The 24,661-nt window shown below is 39.3% G+C and overlaps 1 protein-coding gene and 2 non-coding genes across 17 annotated transcripts; all 3 read right to left on the bottom strand.

The window, feature by feature from the left end:
* Nucleotides 1-195: 195 nt before the first annotated feature.
* Nucleotides 196-23,048, bottom strand: PABIR2 (PABIR family member 2). 15 transcript variants are annotated; one of them, XM_061137466.1, is made up of 12 exons: nt 21,977-23,047; nt 19,952-19,981; nt 19,758-19,836; nt 15,352-15,408; nt 15,005-15,048; nt 14,866-14,920; nt 14,514-14,615; nt 14,127-14,188; nt 13,526-13,587; nt 10,952-11,048; nt 2,759-2,899; nt 196-1,954 (listed from the first exon to the last, which is right to left on the bottom strand). In XM_061137466.1, the coding sequence occupies exons 1-12, from the start codon at nt 22,087-22,089 to the stop codon at nt 1,885-1,887; spliced, it is 912 nt and encodes a 303-aa protein (XP_060993449.1). In that variant the 5' UTR covers nt 22,090-23,047; the 3' UTR covers nt 196-1,884. The 15 variants fall into 15 exon arrangements, with proteins under 15 accessions (XP_060993449.1, XP_060993448.1, XP_060993447.1 ...); XM_061137465.1 differs by having other exon boundaries at nt 13,526-13,590; XM_061137464.1 differs by having other exon boundaries at nt 14,127-14,212.
* Nucleotides 7,373-7,512, bottom strand: LOC133053360 (small nucleolar RNA U109). The gene has a single exon (XR_009692272.1). It is a non-coding gene; the product is annotated as a small nucleolar RNA U109 (small nucleolar RNA).
* On the bottom strand, nt 11,186-11,275 carry LOC133053359 (small nucleolar RNA U109). Its single transcript, XR_009692271.1, has one exon. It is a non-coding gene; the product is annotated as a small nucleolar RNA U109 (small nucleolar RNA).
* Nucleotides 23,049-24,661: the final 1,613 nt, after the last annotated feature.

Consider the following 24,661-nt stretch of genomic DNA (forward strand, 5'->3'; position numbering starts at 1 on the left):
CTCTTGAAAATTTGACAGATTATGTGGAGAGATTTCTCTTTGTTTTGGGAAACAGCCCAAATTTCAAAACAACTATTAGTTCTTTTGTATTCTTGATATCCTTTTATTCAAAATTTCTCTGCAGTCACACACAGAGAACGCAATATTAGGATATGGAGGCAGAGAATAGCAAGAATAAAAGAAATAGGCTAAAAATTTTACAGAATTTTATGCATGTGTACACACTTTATTAATTTTACATTCTAAGATATACACAAGATCAGCATTTCACAAAACTTATTATTCCAAAAGCAGTTATCATGAAACAGTGATTATATAAGTCAATCAAGCAAAAAGAGCATCTATTAAATTTTCTTATCATGTCAACTCTTATACTTGTTTTCAAATAGAAGCTTGAAATATGATATAGTATTAGAATAGGAAGAGAGAATTTTACTTTATAAGAATGATCACTTTCCAAATATTAGACTTTATATAAAAATAAAGTACTGTCACCAAAGCTCATCTGAAGGCTAGCATCTCTTTTATTTATTCCAAAACAACCCCTGCAGAAACTTAACTTTCTAGTCACTTTAAATGATAAAAATGAACCTTGGCTTAAATAGTAAAGTGAATCATCTTGCCTCCTAGTTCTCAAACCAGTGGAACAGTTTCATTTTCCTATCCCAATTCTACCCCACCACAGAATTTCAGAAACAAATTTAAATATCATTACATTCTAAAGATTATGTCTTAAGAGCCCTAAATTAGAGCCAAAAAATGATGGCCAAATATGTCCCTTAAGGCAAAGAAGACAGTAGAGAGAAGGTGGATAAATATCCCATAGGAGAAAACCATCTCTCGGTATTATATAGGCAGAAACTCTTAACATGGTTCTTTCATAAACAGAATAAACATACTGCATACCATTGAAGTAATTTTTCTTTAAAATGGCATCCTAGAGAACAATCTTCATAATATATTCATGTTAAGTTTGAAGGATTATGGATTTTGCACAGGTGAAAGCCAATATGAGAGATAAAGCCATTAATGGCCATGATGGTGGTTATCACAATTTAAAATAAACAACACAGCTGATGCTGTAACGGAATTAATTACTGCAAGCTAAGTGATGCTTTCCTATAATTCAGAGAGAACAGGCTTCCCTTCGAGCCCTACAGTATCACTAGTCTGTGAGCACCCTCAAAGCACATCATCTTCCCTTAAAATTCAAAGATCTTTGCCTTCAAACGACACAAATGCAGTAGTTTTCATTTCTTACATTCATTTAAAAATGGAATATTATGGTCCTAGCAGGCAAATTTGCATGTCAAATACAGACAACCCAAACACGATGTCTGAACACTGTAAGAAATCTATCACAACAGACATTTTGCACAGTTTTAAATAATAAATAACACAGCAATAGATTACACTCAGGTTTTTAAAACAGCTCTATCGCGATTTTCCTCTTTTAAATGTTAAATAACTTATGGTACTGCACATTTACTACCATGTACACTGTTGACAGCTCAAACAGCTTCTTAAAAGCAGACTGCACAATGACACTGACTTTGGTAGCTCCTAAAAGCTTCCTTGACCTTTTATTAAACTGGATTCTGATTCTGGTAGCAACACAACAATCAAAATACAATCAACAGGACCACTCACCACACGACAAAAACAAATGACTCTAATGACAAAAAAGTAGTCAGAAAGAAGCAGCAATAGAAACAATATGTAGCAATCAGACACATAAAGCCCCTTTTCTACCCTACCTTATGATAAATAGCTTATAACAGCACAACATTGAACCCCAAGGCCCTTCAGGCCTCATTACACCACCAGAGACAAGCTGTCAAGCTCCATGTATGCTTTTCTACATAGTGGTTTGTATGTAAATAACTATTCATTCATTTGTAGGTGCTCCACACATCTGGTCAAGGCAGGAATTTCTTCTCCTTGAAAACACCACCTAGAAACATTAACAATATTTTATATATTCCTTAGGGCAACAGGTTTGAGGAGAACAATATCAACTGGGGTAGCTAAGTCATAAGAAGCTGTGGTGACTAAATCCAGCATCCTGTAAGTCTGTTTACATTCTCAGCACTATCATCAATCCTCACATCCTATACTCCAATAGCAAAGAAGCGATATGGACAGTAATGAGAGCAACGACATGTTTTTTCCCTTCTGTGAGAAATGGCAAGGAAGCGGGTCAAACAGGAAAGGGAAACAAAATAATGTACTTTAAGCTGATGCAGAAAAATAAAAATTTGATATCATCAAAAGCAATTAATCTAATATTGTGAGGTAAAGAGATTTGAGACTTATGTAGTTAAAAAGAACAAAAAAAAATCTCTCAAGCAAGAGAATTTCTGATCAACTCCAGCTGTCATGTCACTGCTGGGGAAAAGAACCATTATCAAAAATACATATTAGTGCTTTCCTTAAACTATAGACTCTAAAATAGGTGCTCTTTGAAGCACTGAGAAATTTTACATATATATGTATATACTCTAAGCAATCAAAAATGAGTATTTGAGATTTCATCACTAGCTCAAAATGAGATCAGCATAGAGAGACATAAGTAAGGTTGCTACACTTATAAAATCAAACTTTAGAGAAGAGTGGTGCCAAAAAATAACGGCATCAAAATGGTTTAGATCAGTAATACTTTAATCCTCATTATGGATCAAAGTTCTCTGCGTTCCTCCCTGAATGTTTTATGCAGGAAACAGCAGTTAGAACACTGAATCAGAAATGGGTAAGTCACTTGGGTGAGAGATCATCCATCAAGATGAACGGAGAGCATGAATTGGAGCATGCTACTGGAGCGTCTGCGGTTGTGCTGCCTTTAGCCAGCGATTCTGAGGACAAGCCACTGCCGCTATTACTGCCATCCAAAATATCTGAACTGAGGACAAAGCAAAAAGAATTATAAGCAGATGCATCTATCAGGGTAAAGGCAAACATAACATGCAACGACATGGTTTCAAGAACTCATGGATCAGTACAGCACTGGTAAATCATAAAAAGCATAAAAGCAACAGCAAAACTACAGAATGTCCTATGTTCAGATACCTGAGAGAGGACAATGTCACAGAAATCCCAAGTCAGACACTCAAGGCTCTTTATTATTTGGGTGCTCTCCTGGAGGCACTGGAAGGTCCAATGTACCAGTGAGTGTTCCTCTGGATGTGTCATGGTTTTTGTGAGGGAGTTCCCCTACCTTCAGTTCAAGAGATTTCTACCTTTATGTTTCTTTTTAACATTATTTTTTATCTTCATATTAATATTCTTAGCTTCCTGTCAGCCTTTGAGTAAGAGGAAGGGTTACTCTTGGAGGTACCCTGGACTGTTAGAAGTATTCTAGCAAGTATACTGCTTCACTGTCCCTCCATTCCCAAACAATTTTTCCACTGCTCTGGATTTTATCACTTCCCCACTCTCAAGAGGGACTAGATTCAAAGACATTTTTTTTCCTACTCTCCTCCATCATTTGCCTTTTATGTTCTGATTTTATGAATTTCTTTGACTATTTCCTTTCCTCTCGCTTTCAAAATGCAAATGTCTCCCTCCTATTCCTAAAAGGCTCCTTTCTTTAATTCCTTCAGTTACCATCCAGTCAAGCATTTAAATGGAATGCTCTAGATCCATGGTCTCAATACCCTCACAGACTATTTGCCTCTTTAATCCTGATAACTGGCTTCTGCTCCTATCCTTCCACTAAGACTCCTAATGTGGGCATCAAGAGCCTCTAGAACCCAGTCTGGGGATACCTCACCCATCCAGTCCAGGCAACCATGTCTCCCAACAATCAGGCTCATCTGCATCACTAATCTGGCTTCAGACTTTAGCAGCCACAATTCACAGCCCTCACAATCTGACCTCAGGCTGCCCTCCTAGCTGTGATTCCTGTCAATCCAACATGTAATCTCTATGCTCTATATTTGGCCTGAATTCACTCATTCACTCACTTCACTTCTTCTATATTTACTGAGTACCTGCCAAGTGCAGAATGTATGCCAGATATCAGAAATACAAAGGGGTATAAGACACACATGATCCCTGCCTGCATCTAATTTACAGTATAGTACAGGAGACACTTCCCTGGTGGCTCAGAGAGTAAAGCATCTGCCTTCAATGCAGGAGACCTGGGTTCAATCCCTGGGTGGGGAAGATCCCCTGGAGAAGGAAATGGCAACCCACTCCAGTATTCTTGCCTGGAAAACCCCATGGATGGAGAAGCCTGGTGGGCTACAGTCCATGGAGTCACAAAGAGTTGGACACGACTGAGTGACTTCACTTCACTTCACTTCACAGGAGACACAGACTTAAATAACCATACTAATAAATATATAATTAGAACTTGTGATCAAAGCAGGAAAAGATGCAAGGGGTTCTTAGAGTATACAACATGGGTGACCAGATCTAATTTGGAGGAATACGGAGAAATGAGGCTCCCTCAAAGTGATATTTGAGCAGTCGTCTGAAAGATGAGTAGGCATTAACTGGGTAAAGTTGGGGAAGAAGCATGGGTATGCCTAGGAGCAAAAAGCAGGATACTGTTGCTACAGTACAAAGAGTAAGAACATGATGAGAGAAAGCTGGTGAAGGAGTCAGGCAGTTTTAGGACCTACACAGACATATTTTTTATTTTTTTAACTTTTGCCCCCACCACGAGGCTTGTGGGATCTTAGTTCCCTGACCAGGAATTGAACCCAGAGCCTTGGCAGTGAGAGCATAGTCCTAACTGCTTGACCACCAGGGAATACCCATACTTTTTTATTTTTGAAAAGGAAACAAAGCAAAGGATTGGAGAAGGAATTGTGAATCAGCAAGTATGGGTTCTAGTTTAAGTTTGATCACTAGTTCCTTTGCAAAAGCCCATCCTGATCTAAATTGCTCTGAGACTAAGTATTATGACTTTAATAGTAATGTTTTTATAAATTTCCAAGTTAATATATTTCCATTGTTAAATAACCTATGGTTCATTTGGAAGTTTCTGGGCTCTGTACCACCCTTAATAAAACGTAACTTTCCCTAACCCAGTTTCTCTACTCTTCTAGTTTCCTTCAAAATGTCATTTTTTTTCTATTGCTTGTGGATTGTTTTCAGGTGGAAACAGAATACAAATAGCCTTTGGAAAAGTAAAAATAAAAATGGAAACAGTATATTCCACAGTCCTCCTACTCTATGCTTACTGCTGTCAAATACATCATTAATAATATCACTTTTAAGTAAGAAGTTTGGAAAATTTAGCTGGCTCTAGTATTTTTTTCAACCAAATGGCAAAATGGGTCTAAAATATGAAATTATTCAAAGTACTGAAAAAAGTTGCACAGATAATCTAAGACACTGGAAAATCAAAAGACCTTTATATTTGCCTTTGGAACATATGTGATTTTTCCTCCTGCAGCATTTTGCCTAGACTAATATTAAAATGAATTTACTTTCCTAAAGCACATATTGGCTGGGAAGCTGAAGGACACACTCTCTGCTAGTTGGCAGGAAGAAACAGGCTTGGATTAACATTTGGCCACCAAGCAGATAATCTGAATATAAATACTTTCTTATTCTAACCAGACTGATGGTGTGCCCTGGGTTAAAAGATTCCATTTGCAATAAAACCTGCTTGCTTAGGTGAATCTATATTCATTCAAAAACACAGAACATGACTCATGCTGTGAAATCTGGTCTTCTGACACTGTTGATTACCTTAAAGAAATAAGGTAACGGGGACGTTTGCAAAAAAAAAAAGAGTCTGAACATTTCACTTCATATATATTTTTTTAGGAATTTCTTCTCTGCTATTAAGTATAAACATATATAATTTGTTTCATTGACAAAGAATAGCACACTTGCACTTTGTCTACAATGCAACTTAGATTCAGAGCCTGGTAAACCTTTAACCAGATATTTTCACTAAACTAAAATCTAGTTTCTCTTCTAATTAACCTGGCACTACTATACATGGTCCTAGAAGCAGTGACTACAGGTCACAGATACACATTATTAATATATTCACAAGCAAGGTTTATGTGATTTTTCAATCCATAGAGAGATCACTGTACAAAAGTGATTTTCAGTGTCTGCTGTTAAACCTTCTACTAGGGCTTTAAAAGCAAAATGTATGGTCCAATTTAAGTTTCTCTTTTTATTCCCCAGTTTAAGCTCTGGTGGAGGTGCTAATGAGCCTTAGACTAATGGCCCAAAGCCAAACAACGGCAGGAAAGCAAAGGACCTAAATAATTCAAATTGGACATAAGAATACATGAAACAAAAGTAAACTAATTCATTCCAGCCACTGACTATACAAATTGAGGCACTATTTGAACCACACCACCAAAAATACTTATGACTGTTAAAGTAGTACTCTCTGTCTAAAAAAGCTAAGGGAGAAAGGGAAAAAGCTAAGGAAATTATTAAAGCATTCAATGATAAAGTAACAACAAAACTGGGTTGTCCAGTGTGACTCATGCTACTATCCATCTGGCTGAACCACTCTGACCTTGACCAGTCAGTAAACTGGGTTCTATGAGACCAACGGCAGGTAGGTAAATGTGTTAGAAATCAGCCATTGCCCAGTAACCCCAGCACAGATTTTAGCATAAGGTCAGGGCATCCCCTGACCCCTTGGTGGGGGTTAACCTGGTCCATAGTGTATGTTCTCTGGTCTCTACTAGCTTACCTTATGAAAACCCAGCATTATCTTGCTATATAACCTCTATGTTTTTGAGATCATTAAACATGATCATTTCCACTGTCACTTTGGGGACAGGAGTTTAAAAGTATCAGCACATAGGGATGTAATGTACAACATGATAAAGATGATTAACGCTGCTGTGTGTTACAAATAAAAGTTCTTGAGAGTCAAATCCTAAGAGCTCTCATCAAAAGGAAAAATTTCTTTTTCTATTTCTTTAATTTTGTATCTACAGAAGAAGATGCATGTTCACTAAACCTACTGTGGTCATGATTTCATGATGTATGTAAGCCACATCATTATTCTGTACACCTTAAACGTATACAGTGCTGTGTATCAATAATACTCGATAAAACGGGAAGAAAAAATTTTTAATAAAAAATGCTCTTTAAACACCCCAAACAAAAAGTATCAGCACAGAAGTCTAAGCTGCTCACATAAACAATCTTCAAGTATAATGTAAACTTTTCTATCATCAAATCACAATTAAAACTTATTCTTTGCATGTCATATTGTCACGATAAAATTTTCTTGCCATGACACATAGAACATTAAAAATACTGTCAAAAATTAATAATATAATTCTAATGGAAAATATTAAAAAAAAAACATAGCGGTAAGTCAGCAGTCATGTTAACACTAAAGCACTGGGCAAGAAATTTCATGGGAGACTTTTTCCTTTTTGGTAGGAGAAACAGACTATCACATAATCTTCACTATATGGTTAGCAGCTCTGAAAATGGCTTTATTTTACACAGCATGCCACAGACAGTTATATTCTCAGAAGAATGAAGAGCAGAACAAGAGTCCCCAGCATGCAAAAAGAATCAAAGCACCATGCAAAGGTGTACTTCCGAGGTACAGTCAAACTCTTTGATGTTCATAAGGACTAAATGCAGAATGACATAATCCTTGCCTTATGGTGGGCAAAGTTCCCCAGATTTGGTCAGCAAAGACTGCAGAATCTTTAGTAAAAAGTACATTTATAAAAAGGAGATCTACCATTCCTTTGCACAGCAGTTGGAACACTGGACACCAACTCCATATGAGTCCATACTCAAACTTCTCATTTAATTTATACTTCAAAAATATAAAATTTTACAGATCATTACTAGTATATAAACTTTAAAGTTTTAAAACCTATCTTTTCTTTGTGGAATGGGACAGGGAACAAACTATAATGACTGAAATGTTGAGATAATACCTACTAACGATCTGATACCATTTCTTCCCTAAAATGTATAAGAATGATTTCCTTTAGTTATTGAGTAGATTGTTATCCTTGGCAGCAGAAATAAGAACACAGCTAGTTCCTGTCTCTGTCCTCATTTCTAAGAATATGTCTGATCAATGAAACTGCTTTTAAGAGACAGGAATAAAAAATTTTCTGCAAAAGCAGAATTTGATTTTTACATATCATGAATAACTCATTTTTAAATTCTCTTAACTATAGACATAAATGTCAGCAATCTCAGTATACAAGGTGTTCCAGAAGTCTTAGTGCAATTGTCAGCTTTAATATCCTCAGAAGTCCAGATGCTACAAACTTACTAAAGACACCATTTGAAAAGTTTAATCACCTAAATATCTTTGATACTGAGTTTTGTGAATTTTGAGTATTAAATTTCTTTTTAAAAATTACATGAGCTGTATGTTGGCTTATTAGCATTCTACGAGTAGCCATGAATAAAGCAAACCTCTCCAATGTGAGGCGATACTTTTTTTCTTACTGTTTTAGATAATTTGATTACTTCAAATTTATGACAGTCTATTAACCAGAAATTTTCTACTACTATTCCCTGTAGCAAAATTGTATTGGGTCTGCTTTCATTAATATTCTTATTAGTCCCAAATATGCCCATTTACTTTGCAGTAAAATTTTTTTTTACTATCATTATCACTTATTTATGTTTGTGTTATAAAGCTAGGCATTAATAAAATACAGCATTGTGCATTGTTCTTTAAAAATCTTAGTTCTAAAGGAGATGGATATTCTAGGAACAATCAATTCTTGGCTGTTATACTCCTTGCTCTTTAGTTGTGAATGATCTGCTATGTTATCTCTTTTTCATCTTCTCCCTTTGGCCTGTACATTATTCTTTGACATTCTAACAAAGTCAGTTAATAATGGAAAAGAGGCATCCAGAGGCAATACTTTTTGTGTTTACAGAGCAAAGGTGCTGATCTTCCCAAGACTCCCACAGCCAGTCACACGTCCACGGAGGACGGAGGTGGTAGCAATAGAAACAGAAGCCTCACAGGAATTCCATGGTAGCCTAATGGTTAGAATTCTGGGCCTTCACTGCTGCAGCCTGGGTTCAACCCCGGGTCAGGGAACTAAGATCATACAAGCCATGTGGTACAGCCAACCAAACACAGAAGCCTCACAACAGTCACCATCATAGACAGCTTAGATTGTGCTGCTCAGAGGAATAAACATCTGAACAAAAGGAGAGGACCCTTGGTAAATAACATACATTCTCTTTTCCTTCCTTACTTGTGTGAACCTGTTTCATGGCATTGAGCACAGTCACCCTATGACAATATTAAAAAAAAAAAATCACCTCGCCCTGTATGTTTTTAACTTGGTGAGTGCTTTCTGATCTTTTAACATGCACTTGGTTACTTGGTTAGTAACTGGGTAAGCAAATCTATTTATAATATCATGTGCCTATATTAAAACCTACTTTACCATAAAAGTGATATGCAGTTTCCACTCAGTATAGAGTTTCACCTGCTAGTCCTCTCAACAAGCTTTAGAAATTTTCTCTTTGCAATCATCTACATACCTGGAAAGGCACTCTATACCAAAATTAGCACACTAAGCTACCAAGGACAGACAGGGATGAGAGAGAAGAGAGAGCAGGGGCTGAAAATAGCTAGAACAATCTAAAAGGCATGTGTTCCAAGGTTAGAACAGTACTGATCAACGGGTTGAATCAGCCAGAATAATCTGTGACTTCTTGGTGAACAAGAAGCAGGGGTTATCTTGGACAAAACAATGAATAAGTGATTGGAAAGCAACAATAGTCATTCTGTATAACTTATAAGTGGCTTACATACATCTTCCATTTAGAGGACATCATTCTTTTTAAAGTGAATGCCCTCTGGGGCTCTTTTTAAAAAAATCCTTAGCCATAAAACTCAGATCAAAAAGTTCTGAAAGGCTCTACACAATTGCATCTACAACATAGGTACTCAGCAAGTTGATAGAAGGGAGCTTCCCTGGCGGCTCAGACAGTAAAGAATCTGCCTGCAACGCAGGAGACCTGAGTTCGATCCCTGGGTTGGGAAGATCCCCTGGAAGAGTGCATGGCAACCCACTCCAGTATTCTAGCCTAGAGAATTCCATGGACAGAGGAGCCTGGCGGGCTACAGTAGTTCGTGGGGTCACAAAGTCAGACATGACTGAGCAACTAACACACATACACATGTGTGTGTGCACACATATACACATATACACAAGTTGATGGAAACGTGCTTAAAGATTTCCAAATATCACCTGGCCGCTGCTATAATCCCTTCCCCTTCCTCCCAATACATGTTGGAATCCAAGTACTCAACTTTGGGTATAGGAAAAGAAGTTAACTTTGCACAAAAACACTAAAGAGCCTTAAGCTAAACTTCTAAACTCAGATGAGTCAAACTAAAAAAGAAGTTATGTGAACAGACCATAGGAATCTGGAAATGTTACTATTTAAGTGAAACATTAGGATTGTGACAGAATACCCCAAAATTTCCAAAAAAGATTTTATATCAACAGATAGTGCTATTTAGAAAATGCCCTGCTTAAGAAATGCTGGTATTCTCTGCTAAGTTCAAAGGACAGAATATTGGCTTGGCCAAAAACTTTGTTTCAATTTGTGGGAAAACCCAAATGAACTTTTTGGCCAATCCAATACAAAATGCAGGTAGAGCAGTTATAATTAAGGCACACTATCCAGGGCAGTCCAGAAACTCTTTCTCATTCCATCCAGCTACTGACACACTCCCATACCAACAGCAACTATTGAGAGGCTGACGTATCAGGAGCTAGGCAGGAAAGTGAAGATGTCAAAAAGGTACACACACTTTCAAAGGTAGCACTGACTTTCAAACAATCTAGTTTCTTACACTGCCTACACCTCCATGGAGATTTCACCTCTAGGGAACATGGATAAAAAGTTGAATATATTTTACATCACCCCAATATACTTTTGCTGTGGTTCTTTTCAAATACATCATCCCTTAATATCCTTGGGGTTTTATTTCATTTTTTACCATGAACTGAGATCAGACAATTGTGCAGCCTCCGGAGACAGCATATTGGTGGTGCCTTGGAAGAGCCTCTTGGGCTGGCTTTCGGTCTCCATTTCACCTAAAACAGAAAGAGGTGATGCTACCATAATGTGATTTTACAGATACAGGCTTGCTGCTAAAATGGGGTGATCTTTGTGTGACCAAAGATCAGAATACTTCAGGCTGTTTACTTGAAAGCTATTTTTCCATGTGCTTTAATGTAGAAGAAATACACTGCCACATAACCTCAACTAAAAAGTCAGCAGCCCTAAAAATACCTTCTCATTTATTGTACATAGCATGCTATCCACACAGTCAATTTCTTTAATAGAAGAGTAAAACACTGATTTCATTAGACAAAATGAATCAAGACTAACCACAACAGAAAAAAAAGTATCCCCTAATAGCTGAAGCTCCCAGTGAATAACAATTTATGCTAGATGATTAGTAAGGACTCTTGATTTTATATATTTTAATATCAAAACATCTCCTGAGATGAAGTCAAATGGACTCTAAAGTATGCAGGCTGATAAAGAACATACAAATCAAAGATTGCTTTAGGCTACTTAGTGAAAATGAAGATTAGAAAATATACAAGTTTAAAAGCACATCTGTAATTAAAAGCAATTATTAATTAGTTCACAAAATTAATGCTGTACTGGCTACTTCAATCCTGTAGATTTTCTCAGAACTGGGGATAGAAACGCTTTACATTGGAAGAAATAACACTTAACATTTTGCTGCGGGAGACCAAAGACTAACAACTCTAAATTAGACAGAAAAAGCTCCTTTCCAAATAAGCTATGATTTAAAACACACACACACCTTGGTTTCAAAGCTCTTTATCTGAGCTTTAAAATCAAACATTAAAGACAATTTAATTCATGGGCTTATCTATACTCCATTAGGAAATTAGCAACCATGAACTTAAACCTCTACAAGAGTCTTATGATGGAAAAAGATCAAGGAAGAACAAACATAACATTCATTTTTTCCCCATATTATTAATTAATTCATATTATCTTTCCTCTGGAGCTATCCTGAAAATTACTGAAATTCAAGAAAGGTTATATTTTCATTTGCTTTTTTCCATGCTTTAATATGCAGCTTTTCAAAGCTGCTGCCACGCTTTCAACACTTCATTAGCAAAAGACTTTAGCCCTTTTGAGCAAAGAATCCCTCCATCTGCTGGTATATTTTGGAATAGCTTTGAAACGGAACAACCAGATTAAGCTCCCCCAACTTCCTATAATATATTTAAAATTAATACTAATAACAATACTAGCTTTAATTTCTAAGCTTTACTTTCACATCATAGCTCCTGAGAAGGTTCTTAGGATTGTAAATAATTCCTTGCAGCATTAAGGAAAAAGACTATTTATAAAGTAAAATCTATTCACTAAATACAAATCCTGTCACTGTATCAGCATCTGTTCCCCAGAGCACACCATCTTTAATTTTAAGTTGTCTGAAATATAGCACTTTTGAATATGTGTATGATACTACTAATGGAAAGTTTTCACCAAAGTCGCAAGTATCAGTTTACCTGACATTAGAAGAGTTGATTTGTTTACTAGCCCTGGAGGTGATCTGCACACACACACACACAAACTTACTAAATTGCTTTTTTAGAATTATCATTAAAACTCTCATTTAAAATGACATCCAACACTTGCAATCATGTGGTTATATCCCCAGGAAAAATGACTAAACCCGTGTTAAATTTCTTTGCCTTTCTTTAAATAGACTCCATTGGGTGCCCTCTATAAGCATCTAAAACTAGCGCTGAGTGAGATCATTTTCATTTAGTGCTTTGTGGTTTAAAATAATGTAATTAAAAGAGCACCCCTTGGGAGTTTGGGGTTGGTAGATGCAAACTATTACATATAGAATGGATAAACAACAAGGTCCTACTGTATAGCACAGAGAACTACATTTAATATCCTGGAATAAACCATAATGGAAAGAATATAAAAAAGAATATATATATGTGTATAACTGAATCATTTTGTTGTACAGCAGAAATTAACACATTGTAAATCAACTAGACTTCAATTAAAACATAAATTAAATGAAGAAAAAAAGAAAGTGTATTTCTTATAAACCACACACACACACAGAGCACTCTATTATATCAAAAACCCTACAGAGACTTGAATGGGAGGCTGTTCTGTTTGGCAAGCCATCATTTGGTGGTGGCTTATATTTGAGCATACAGCATGTGTATGGACTTATTTGCTATGACATTAACACATATTTCTGCAACATATCAACTTATATCTCTTTTATATTCAGATTGCTGAGAGGCAAAATTTCTCAAACATATATTGATGATATGAATACGCGAGTAAGACTCAGTTATGAAGTGTAAAAAAAATATAGACAGTATCAAATAACTAATTCCCAGAATTTAGAATCAGCAAAGCATACATTGGAAAAGAATATTGCACTATTTCTTTAGAAAAAAGGAGTTAAGCTTTGAACTAATTTCAGACAGAAATTGTTAATTTGTAATTCAAGCTAGACTATGTTTAACAGCAGAAGGGTGATGCATACCTTTTCTTTTAAGAGGAGCAAGAACACTGGGCCTAATGCACTTGATTGGACTCTGGCTTCTCCTGCTTTAAAGAATAAACAGGATAACAGTAAGTACTTTTGGCAAATCAATACAATTTATAGCCATATAGGGAGAAATAGACAATATCTATGTTGTAGGTTGAGTAACTGAAATGCCAATACATGATCTGACCTGGCATATGACAATCTGGAATAACATGGCATTTTAAGCCATTTTAAAAAACTCATTTTCTAAGACAAAATATCCACCAACAGTTGTTTTTTTTTAAAGATAAATCTTATAAAAAAGTTATTTGGGATTTTGACTGGTCTAACATTTTTTTCCTTACTTTTATAAAGAATACATTTCCATATGCATGAAATGTAAACTGAACATAAACTGGCACTATGTCTCAAAAATTAAATATGGTAAAATGTTAACAGTGAATATATAGGTGGTAGGTATATAGATGTTCACTGTGAAATTCTTTCAGCTTTGCTGTTTGAAATTCCCATAATAAAATGCTGAGGGAAAAGTTCACCAGAGAGACAAATCTAATGAACAGCCTTTTATCCACATTGAAAAAGCAGGTTTACTTACGTGGAAAAGCGTCTTGGGCTAGGAACGGGACTTGGTGGTAGCCCGCTGCTGCTCACAAACATCTGTAAGGATGGTGAAAAACATTGCTAGGAAAAAACATATATTATAATAGTTCTAGTATTCCAGTTTTCAAAAGATTCTTCTCAAAATGACAAAAACAACATTTTAGAACTACTTACCTGTCTCTCATATATGTCTATGAGAGAAAAGATAGATGGATAGAGTGACAGATTTTTTTCTCAAATTACTACCATAGACTTCAATTAATTTTCCTTCCAGTCATTGAATTCATCAAAAACTAGGTGATTTGTGTTTGTGTATTGTTCATTTTAGAAAGTAATCAGCTCAGTGTGTGAAAGAGAGTTAATATCTTATCAATGAACCTACCTTTCCAAATCCTCTGGTGGGTGATGGTGCTGGAGAAACTGGAGTGAAGTCAATCCTTTTAGGAGAATATAATTTCTCCTGCTTGTCAAAATCACTATCACTCTGTAAAAAGAAAGTGTTATTTCCTCATAATTCACAAGTCAACGCATCACTGTTCTCTACTACACAAACACACCTACACTTTTACAGATATATACTCCTAAAAGTTGTAATTTCATATTCTGGTGGGAAAGCAGAGATCAAATGCTGAATTCAAATTTGGAAACAGGAGGGCCAAAAGTGAATGAAGCCAATAAATAATACACTGGGCTCTAGAAAATAAAAAAAACAAGCAGATATGTGAAAACTTTACCAGGCTCAAGCTCTCATCCCATGACTGGCTTATCTGCATTGCAGTTTGCACTTCTCTAAAACAGACAAAAATGAACAGCCATCAGAGCTTGTAAACAAGACATACCTTAGGCCACACCCTGTTCTTGTGAAGCACTAACCTTTCGTGTGCAGTTTCTCTGTTCATTATGTCCATGCCTTCCTCCTACAAAGACAAACATGTGCTGAAAACAGAATATTTATCCACACAGTTCTCTATTTCCAAGGAAACGAAAAGGACCTTTCTACTTCATTTGACATCATCAGAGTACAGCAGGACTGACATTCTAAGATTGTCACCCGTGCCACATCTGTATTTTATCTGCCCACTCAGAAGAATTTTAACCTGTTTATAACTAACCAGAGTGGCAGTCTGACTCACTTTTAATACCTAATTCTCCAAGATGAAAATAAAACCAAAATGCAAAATGCAGAAAATTACAGATCTGAGCCAGTAAGTAAAATATACCCTTTTGATTTGATGCAGTCTGCTGCTAGGAATCCGATTAGGTGAGGTTGACAGCAACTGGAAAGAAAAAGTCAACATTTACTATTTTTTGAATCACAAAGCTGTGGTCTGCTCTCAGTGCCAGTGTACAACCTCTTCCTAGATAATTTTTCATATTCTTCTGAGAAATAGAGCTCTTTAAATCACTGAACATTAATGCACTAGAGAGGCAGTACATTCAGTCTTTAGAAAGTACACCAGGTGTCCAACCTCAAAGCACCATCTGTCGCTAGACAGGCACTGACTTTAACATTTTTCCCAAATGAATGCAGAGCTGTGTACATTTATGTAAAAAAAGACTCCAGGTCTTAGAAATAGCCATTACCCCACTTAACTAAAATAAGGAACTCTGTATGAGGGGAAAGCAAAAACCCTGATTCTATTCATTTTTATTACCAATGCACCAATGGAGGAAGATGAGCAAATAAGTCCAATAAAATATTTTGTCTAATTAGAACAAACTCTGAGAGATAGTGGAGGACAGAGGAGCCTGGTGTGCTACTGTCCATGGGGTTGCAAAGTGTTGGACACAGCAACTGAACAACAATAATATTTTATTTACAGTTAATGTTTACTGAAACACTTTAAAAAACTGCAATAAGGAGATTTTACTTGCATGATCTAAGTCAATTCTAAAATTTGATCATTAATGTTATCACCACAACGCTTACTAGTTCAGAAAAAAAAATCAATGTAGAGGCAAGGTGCATTTTAAAGATAACTGTTGCTTTCCTTTAGATCATTTTTTAATAACACAAAGATGAAATGATCTGGGTACCAAAATACGTTCCTTCAAAAATCATCATGATCTGATCATGAAATGTAAGGTAAAATTCATACTAACATCTTACGGCAGGGGGATGATGAAAGGTGAATGAATCTGTAGTACTATAAAGCCAAATATGACAATTATCTTGCTGCAAGAGGCCCTACCCTATCCAAACTTTAAACAATACTCCTGTGGCAAGTAGTATAAAGTAGTGATATACTAAAAAACTAAGTGTTTTAGGCAGAAGCTAATTCACATAAAATTTTTTAGTTATCCACTGAAATAAGATTTTACCTCAAAAGAGATCCCTTCATTTCCCACCCCTTTCTTTTACTTCTTCCTCTCCTAGGCTTTGAAAAGAGAAAAATTTTACCAGTAAAATCCTTTTCAAAAGTATTTCTTTTCCATTATGAAAGTAATACATGTTTGTTGGTGAACTCTTGATAAGGTCATTAGAAAAAAATGCTAAGCTACTGGGGCAGTAAATAAGGCAGGCAAGACTCCATCAGGACAGCAGGGCAGAGAGCATGAACGGGTCCGTCGGGGAACAAAAGAAACCCCAAAGGCAGCAAAATAATCAGGAAAGCCAAAGGACTGCCAGAAGCTGACTGCAGAGAAAGTCACCAGTTTAGATGGTAGGTCTACATCCTACACAACTCGCCAATTTGAGACAGGACTGGAAAGTTGACCCAGAAGAGGGACACAGCAGAGCTGTGTCTGGTACCAGCAATGAGAGCAATGGGTAGGCTGAGGAAAAAGCCAAGAACCTCAAGGAAGTGCCAGTTAATGGTGTGAAATAGAGCAAAGAGCTCAAGTGGGACCAGAAAAGAGGCCCCTGACACTGTTGGACAAGTGGGTGCTGGGGAGTTTTACAGGATGGTTTTTAAATGGAGTTGTGGTGTCGTGAGATTATAAACTGGATGAATTATCGGCAAGGAATGAGAGGCAGTTGAGGGTGGATTCAGCTTTGAAAAAACTCTGAGAGAGGAAGGGAAAAAGGCAAGGACAGACCTATGAAGAAAGAGGCTTGTTTTTCAGATATGGGATGTGTGAGTTGCGAGAAGGCAGGAGGGAAAGAGCCAGCAAGGAAGGGACAGAGGATACAAGATAGAGCAGAGAAAACAGACTGAGCAAAGGTCCACGGGAGTCCAACAACTTCCCAACCATTAGCAGAGAGTTCCCTGTGTGAAGGGAAAGACTTCCAGGAGAAGGAAGTCACTGGTTATCTAAGAGAGGTGTCTGCCATCTCTGTGAAGTGAAAAGGCTCAGGTCATCTGCTGAAAGTACAAGCAGGTGAGACAGGAGGACTACCATTTTCAAGAAGATTTTGAATATTGCTTGGAGAGCAACATGGGGCCACTGGTTCCTTGAACCCAACAATCCAGGAAAGAATGTACTGCTTGCCTTTCAAATGTCTAATTCCTCTCAATTCCTATCTGGAATGAAGGCAACACTTTCCCCCTGGTCACCAAGAAATAAAATATCTGAGTACACCTTCCCTCTGCCTTTCTATCTAATCAGCAAATCATGAAGATCCTACTTCTGCATGTCTCTTTCATCAGTCCCCCAACCGCACCTCTTTCCATTTCAGTCTGCAACACCTCACTTTGTGCAGGTTAAGATGGGACATAGGTAAGTATATTAAGATCTGTAGAGCTTGTGGTGACATACTACATATGGTGTAATCAATATTATGAAAAAAGTAGCCAAAGGGTGCTGGGGAAGGTGTCCTAAACCAGAAAACCAGAAAGGAGAAGGGGAAAGACTGAAGAGAGCATAGGGATCAATAAAGAAGAGTGCATCCACACATCCCTTCAGCAAACTCATGCATTTCAGTGCAGCCAGAAGGAAGGCTATTAGTGAGATGAGCCCCAAATCATCTAAGAATCTTAGATGCTAAGAATCTTCACATCTTAGAAAACAACCAAGTGAAGTGCAGAAGGGCAAAATCATTTTCCCTTCTTCGCTATGCTATTGATATCAGGAACACAGCTGTAGAACATGTAGAAAGATTTTTCACATATACAGCAAAAATGAGTAGTTCTATTTTCTAGTATCCTTAGGGAAGAAGGTGCAGAAAACCAAACCTCCAGAGAGCTATCATTTCCCCCTTGAAGTATCTGTAGCCACTTTCACTGGAGATCTTAAAAGTGTTCTATCCCCCCCTCCCTTTCTTAAACAGATTTTACCAAACAGAATAGCACTGGAAGATGTCTAGTCTAACCCCAGCTCTGCCACTTACTAACCTGTGTAATTCGGAGCAAGTCACTTTGATCGGCTGAGTCTTAGCTGCTGCCTCTTTTAATTGGGAAAAACATCTTTTGCCCTGCCTACTTCATAGGGGTTTCTATGAGAATTAAATGTGTGAAAGTACTCTGTAACATGTAAAATACCATATAAGTGTAAGTATTACTATGGTTTAAGAAAAGGTTAATGACCCAGGTATTGTAGGAACATCAATTATTTTACAGTTCGATGCCAGTGACACCCTCAGGGTCTATTAACAGGTTCTCAGCTCTAATACTAAGCCACAGACTAATTTTGTAAAAACCTCTATCTGCTTTTCAGTCTTCCCATCTCCTCCCTTGCTAGCAGCTGTTAACACACCTTTAACCCAAATGTACTTCTTCTGATTTGCTGTTTCTCACACACTACTGAGTTCGAAGCTTATTATAATTGTGCATAAATTTTAGATGATTCAGAGGTCAGAGAGCCTCTCCTATAAATAAAATGATGAACCTTTGTGCACAGATTATGGAAATCTGGTTCAGCCATTTAGAGGCCTATTTGCTTACACCTCATACCTTCCGGGGCACTCCAATTACTGGATAAGTGGACTCCACATGTGAAGGGCTACTATATAAAAACCTCTTCATAATTTCTCCCACCACGACCAACTAAAAAGGTGATCCGTGATGGTTCTGGCTATATAGACCAGTCACCATCAGCACCTCTACTGGGAATGGAAATACAAGTATTTTCAAGTAGACTTTACTGTAAATAGATGGCTCTGACCAACAAAAATAAATTCTTTGCTACCATATATATGATTTTTGCATCCTAGGACAAATAAAGACCTGTTCTCAGATATAATTAGAAGTTAATCCTGACTTACCGCTGAGCTTCCCTGGTGGCTCAGATGGTAAAGAATTCGCCTGCAATGCAGGGGACCAGGGTTTGATCCCTGGGTTGGGAAGACTGCCTAGAGAAAGAAACGGCAACCCACTCCAGTATTCTTGCCTGGAGAAATCCCATGGACAGAGGAGCCTGGTGGGCTACAGTCCATGGGGTCGCAAAGAGTCAGACACGACTGAGTGACTAACACTTTCTTACCTCACAACCATGATGCAAGTAGTGACAAAAAACAATGAACAGTGTTTAAAAATACCAAGTCCCACAGTCAAGAAAAATTTTTAACCAGATTTCCTTTTTGTGCCAAAAATTGAAAATGGCCACAGCATAAGCAGTAAACAAGACAGGTAAAATCATGTGTTTCTTTCCTAAGCAGTGGTGCCTGGCACATCATCTCAAGAAAGAACAACATTTGAAAGTGTCTCCTCCAATCCCAACCACTAAGGATACTTACTCCTATACTTACCAAGTTGTGACGACTCATGACAGTTGTACTATTCCTCCGAGCTCTAAACGCGTAAGGCTGAAAAACCTGTGAAAGGTCACTGAAAAGTAAAAAATAAAATGATTTATGTCTTCTCATATAAGATATCCTTCGGCTGTATGAATGCCAGTTCTCTGGTTAACACTGAAGTCTTCGATGGCCCCTCAACTCCTCACCGTCCTCTGCAGAACGTCCCCAGTGGTGTGCTGTGGAAGAGAGTCTGGCTGAGATACTGATCTCCTCTGGGCTGGGGGACAGCTAGAAGAGGTATGGGGCGGAGCTCCAGACTGGTTGCCTCCAGTTCCTTCTGGTCAGAATTCACGCCCCCAAACCAGTTACCACCAGATACCAGTAGCCTCATCTGTTTACCCCAGAGGACCTACCTGTAAACGTTACTGCCTACGTGTGCTGTCACGTGAGTAGGGCTGGGGGAGCCCTGATGCTCAGTAGGAACCTTATCAGCACATCTCCCGCTATTGCCCTAAACACCTGTGCTATTCTGGAACCCTGCTATTCAACTACATCAACAGACCTGGAGATTTGCTCACGTTGCCCCTTCTGCCTCAAATGCCCTCCCTCCCACCACTGTCAAAACTCTTCCCATCCTTCAACAGCCATCTCAAATGCCAGACCCTCCACAAGCCTCTCTTCATTCCACAAACCTAATGCTACCATTCCCTTCTTTGCACCCAAAGAGTACAATGGGAAACCAGATGCTTCTTGAGACACCAACTTCACCTTTTATTAAAGGCAAGTGTGCATGTGTTTTAAACCCCCTGGGAGAGGTGTTTTGGTCACCCTTGCAGTCCTGAGCAGAGTGCCATGCCCAGGACAAGAGGTGAAGAAGGATTTTCAAGGCCGAACTGGATTGGGCTTCCAGGGATGGTGGAGATCACCTAATCCAGCTCTCTGAAATTTTAAATTAGAAAACAGAGACTCAGAAAGGCTAAGTGACTCATTCCTGATCATAGCCAGTTAGGGAGAAAATTGGGACTAGGCCTGGTCACCTCACTCTTTCTCCTGTCACATCACGCTACCTTTCAAATAATTACTTAAATCATGAAGCAAAAAAGCAGCCTGTTATTTCTACAACAGTCTAAATGCAGGTCAACAGGATCACCCTAGTCCCCAGCAACTGCTGGCTTACAAGATTAAAAAAAATACCAATTTATTTCTATAGTATCAAAAATAAATGTAGAGCCGAGGACACAATTAGGAAAGCAGAGAGTCACTTTATCATTCCCTCAATGTTGAAATATAATAAAAGACAAAAGGTAAGTCTGTTTTTTTCCCCAAAATAAGGATATCATAATCAGTTTGATAGACAAGGATTACCTTTCTCTTTGCCTTCACTGTGCTTGATTAGTGTTTTGGCTAATTCTACTCCCATCCCCCTTTTTTGGAGTCATTCCATTTCTACAGGGTCTCACAAATTGGCTTTAAAATGAATTGTCTAATTACAAAAGTGAAATGTAATAGGCTCAAGAGGTCTGCCAACCTAACCTTCACTATCACAAGAGTCTGCCTTAAAATAGACCCTCTGGTGACTTACTGGCAGGAAAACACAAGACCCTACCACTAAAATTCAAGGGTCAATTCTTTCTATTGTTTTTGAAAACCTGCACTTTCACTGACCTAAGCTATATGCCATCCTTCTTTTTTTTATTGACTGGAATGTGTTTCAGGCATTTTTAGGATCTGAAAACATTATGACAAATCTGAATCACTTAATAGGACATGAATGTGGCATTTAATTACAAGTTATTAGATAAACTGTAATTTATTGAAGTAAACCTCTGTTAACGCCAGGGTTCCTAAACTAAGCTTAGAAATAGCAGCTCTTAAGAGACAGGTGTCAAGTTGCAATCCTAGTTCCAGGGGCTTCAGTCTGACATTCGGTGGTGTAAATTAGGCAGGGCAAGCAACCTGTTAGAAGAGCCAGAGTCCTGTTTTAGTTCCTTTGAGAGGGGCCAACAGAGCCCCAGGTAGAGAGAGCCCCATTTTCCCCACACTGCCCAGAGTTTAGGGTCAAACTTTCACTCCACCTTGGGACCCAAGTCACTGTCAAGCAGACAAGTCCCCACCCCCTCAGCGTGGAGAACTCATATGAGCTCCAACTCTCACTGGAGGAAAGGAAGACTGCTTGCAGCGGGTCGAGGAGTTCCTGAACCCTGCACTCCATCCTCCCCAACCCTCCTCACCTGAGCCCATGGATCAGGGGAGCGCTGTTGGATCTCCTGAGGGTGCCCCCATCAGATGTGTCAGGCTCAAAGTCCAGCTCCATTTTCTCGTGAGCCATGTCGGAGACTTGCATGCAGCACGCGGACCGTGCTCTGCTCCTGGTGCTTAGCTATGGACTCCCAAGACTCTCACTGCAGGACTGAGCTGCTGGGGACTGGCAGCTGGGGGCGGGGGCTAAGGGGCGGAGGCTTGGGGGCGGGGGCAGGGGCAGGGGCGGAGAAAAGCTGGAAAGGAGGAGGAGGGAAAGAGGATGATGATGATGAAGGGAGGCTGAGAGTGAGGGTGGGTAGGATGGAGAGGTTGTGGTGGTGGGTAACAGAATCAAGGAAGAGAGGAGGGGAGAGGGATGGAAGGAAGAGGGGAAAAGAGCAAGAGGGAGGGGAAAAGATAGACGGAAAAACAGGAAGACAAAGAGGGTAAAGGAGGGGGACAGAAAGGGGAGAGGAAGGAGATAGAGGGAAAGGAGGAGGGCAGGATGGAAGGAAAAGAGGAGCACGGGAGCGAGGGAAAGAAGGACGGGGTTTGGGAAAGAGGAGACAGGACGGAGGGAGAAGACAGGGGAGGGGTGTGGAAACTAGGCAGCGGCGGAACTCATGCTGCTCTGTCGGCCAACGACCTCGAGAGGGGCCGTGCTACAGATACCCGAGCTGCCCGGGAAGCAGTAGCACCGAGGAGCTGACAGTCGGGAAGGGCCCGGCCGGGTGGCCTCGGCGGCTCCGGCTCCCCATGCTTGGGGAGCCGGCCCAGCCCTTCATGCTCCGTGACCCGGTTCCGGAGGCTCCTCAGCCCTGCTATCGGAGCTGCTCCCCCTCCTCGCCCCCCCTCCCTGCCTGGAAGACAGGTCGGGGGTTTGGCCAGCCGCCGCCGCTGTGCCTGCTTTTCCTTTCTTGGGTTCTAAAGGCCCGGGGGAACCCCTCGGGGCCAAGACCGATATCTACAACCTGCAGCCTTTCACTCCTCCCACGCTTCCGAAGCGGGAACCTCTGCAAAGCCAGGTCTTCCGCGTCCGGGCACCCATTGGGTCCTGCGCACGCGCCCAGAAGCGGCGCCAATGGGCCCGCGGGCACGGAGCATGCGTGGGAGCCCCGCCCCGCAAACTTCCTTCAAAGGGGAGGAGCGTTTCCAGGGAGCAGGGCGCTTTTCTCCTCTGCATTGGTCCCGGGAACCTGGCGCCGGATTTTGAAAAGAACCAATCCTTTGGAGACACTGGAGCACCGTCTTTCTGGAGGAGTTTGGGCCAGTATTCAAGAGAAAAAAGAAACACGTGATTTCCACGTTTTTTCGTTCCCAATTTGTATGCCCTGACTTCTGTGATTCCCCACTCATTTCTTAAATCCCTCGACCTTGTCGGTATTTATCTGGAGCAGATTTGTTAGATCATCCATTTGGGTGCACTAGACCAAAGGAAGTCAATGGACAAAAGCAGCGGGGTAAAAATAAAGAGAATCCAATGAGAGTTCCTATAGTTAATGAGAAGCACTCTCCTCCATTATGCAGTATATCAGGGAAAGTCCTGAAGAACCGTAACAGAACCAGAATTTCTTTTTTCTTTCTAGGCTTTATGGAGACTTAACAGTCATGATTCAGCTTATGCGAGACCTGGAATCAAACTTATTTTATTAAACACCTACATAGCAGTTACTGTGTACTACGCAATATACTAAGAGCTTTAGAAATATTAACTCATTGAATCCTCACCACTTGAAGGACCCTGGGAGAGAGATGGCCACTGTACTGTGTTAATCATACATACCTAGAAAGTACAGGAAACTTAAAATGGAAATTTAAAAAAAGAAAAATTATCTTTTGCAGAAATAATTTTATGAACTTCTTCAACTTAGTTGTACCATATTTAAACTTGCCAAGCTCAATTGTCATTTTATTCCTCAATGCTTATATGTTCTGTTTATAAAATGGGAGTTTTAAAACCACTTTTAGATAGTTTCCTTTATTTCTAAAATTTTATTACTAGTACAATTGCCTTACAATGTCTTAGTTTCTGCTGTACAACAAAATGAATCAGCTATAGTTATACATACATTCCCTCCCTCTTAGGACTTCCCTGATGGCACAGTGGATAGGAATCTGCCTGCCAGTGCAAGGGACGCAGGTTTGATCCTTGGTCCGGGAAGATCCCACATGCCACAGGGCAAGTAAATCCATGCAGCACAACTACTGAGCCCATGCTCCACCACAGGAGAAGCCACTGCAACGAGAATTCCCTGCACCACAACCAGAGAGCAGCCCCTGCTCACCACAACTAGAGAAAGCCCTCCTGAAGCAACGAAGTTCCAGCATAACCAAAAATAAATAAATAAATAAAAATAAGTAATAAGAAAAAGATTCCCTCCCTCTTGAGTCCCCCTCTAGGTCATCATAGAGCACCAACCTGAGCTCCCTGTGCTATATAGCAGCTTTCCACTAGCTATTTTACACATGGCAGTGTCCAATATGCTACTGGGGAAGAGTGGAGGAGAACGACTACTAGCTCCAGAAAGAATGAAGCGTCGGAGGCAAAGTGGAAACGACACTCAGTTGCGGATGCATCTGGTGATAAAAGTAAAATCCAATGCTGCAAAGAACAGTGTTGCATAGGAACCTGGAGTGTTAGGTCTATGAATTAAGGTAAATTGGATGTGGTCAAG

Source organism: Dama dama, chromosome X, assembly GCF_033118175.1.
Source record: "Dama dama isolate Ldn47 chromosome X, ASM3311817v1, whole genome shotgun sequence".
NCBI lineage: Eukaryota > Metazoa > Chordata > Mammalia > Artiodactyla > Cervidae > Dama > Dama dama.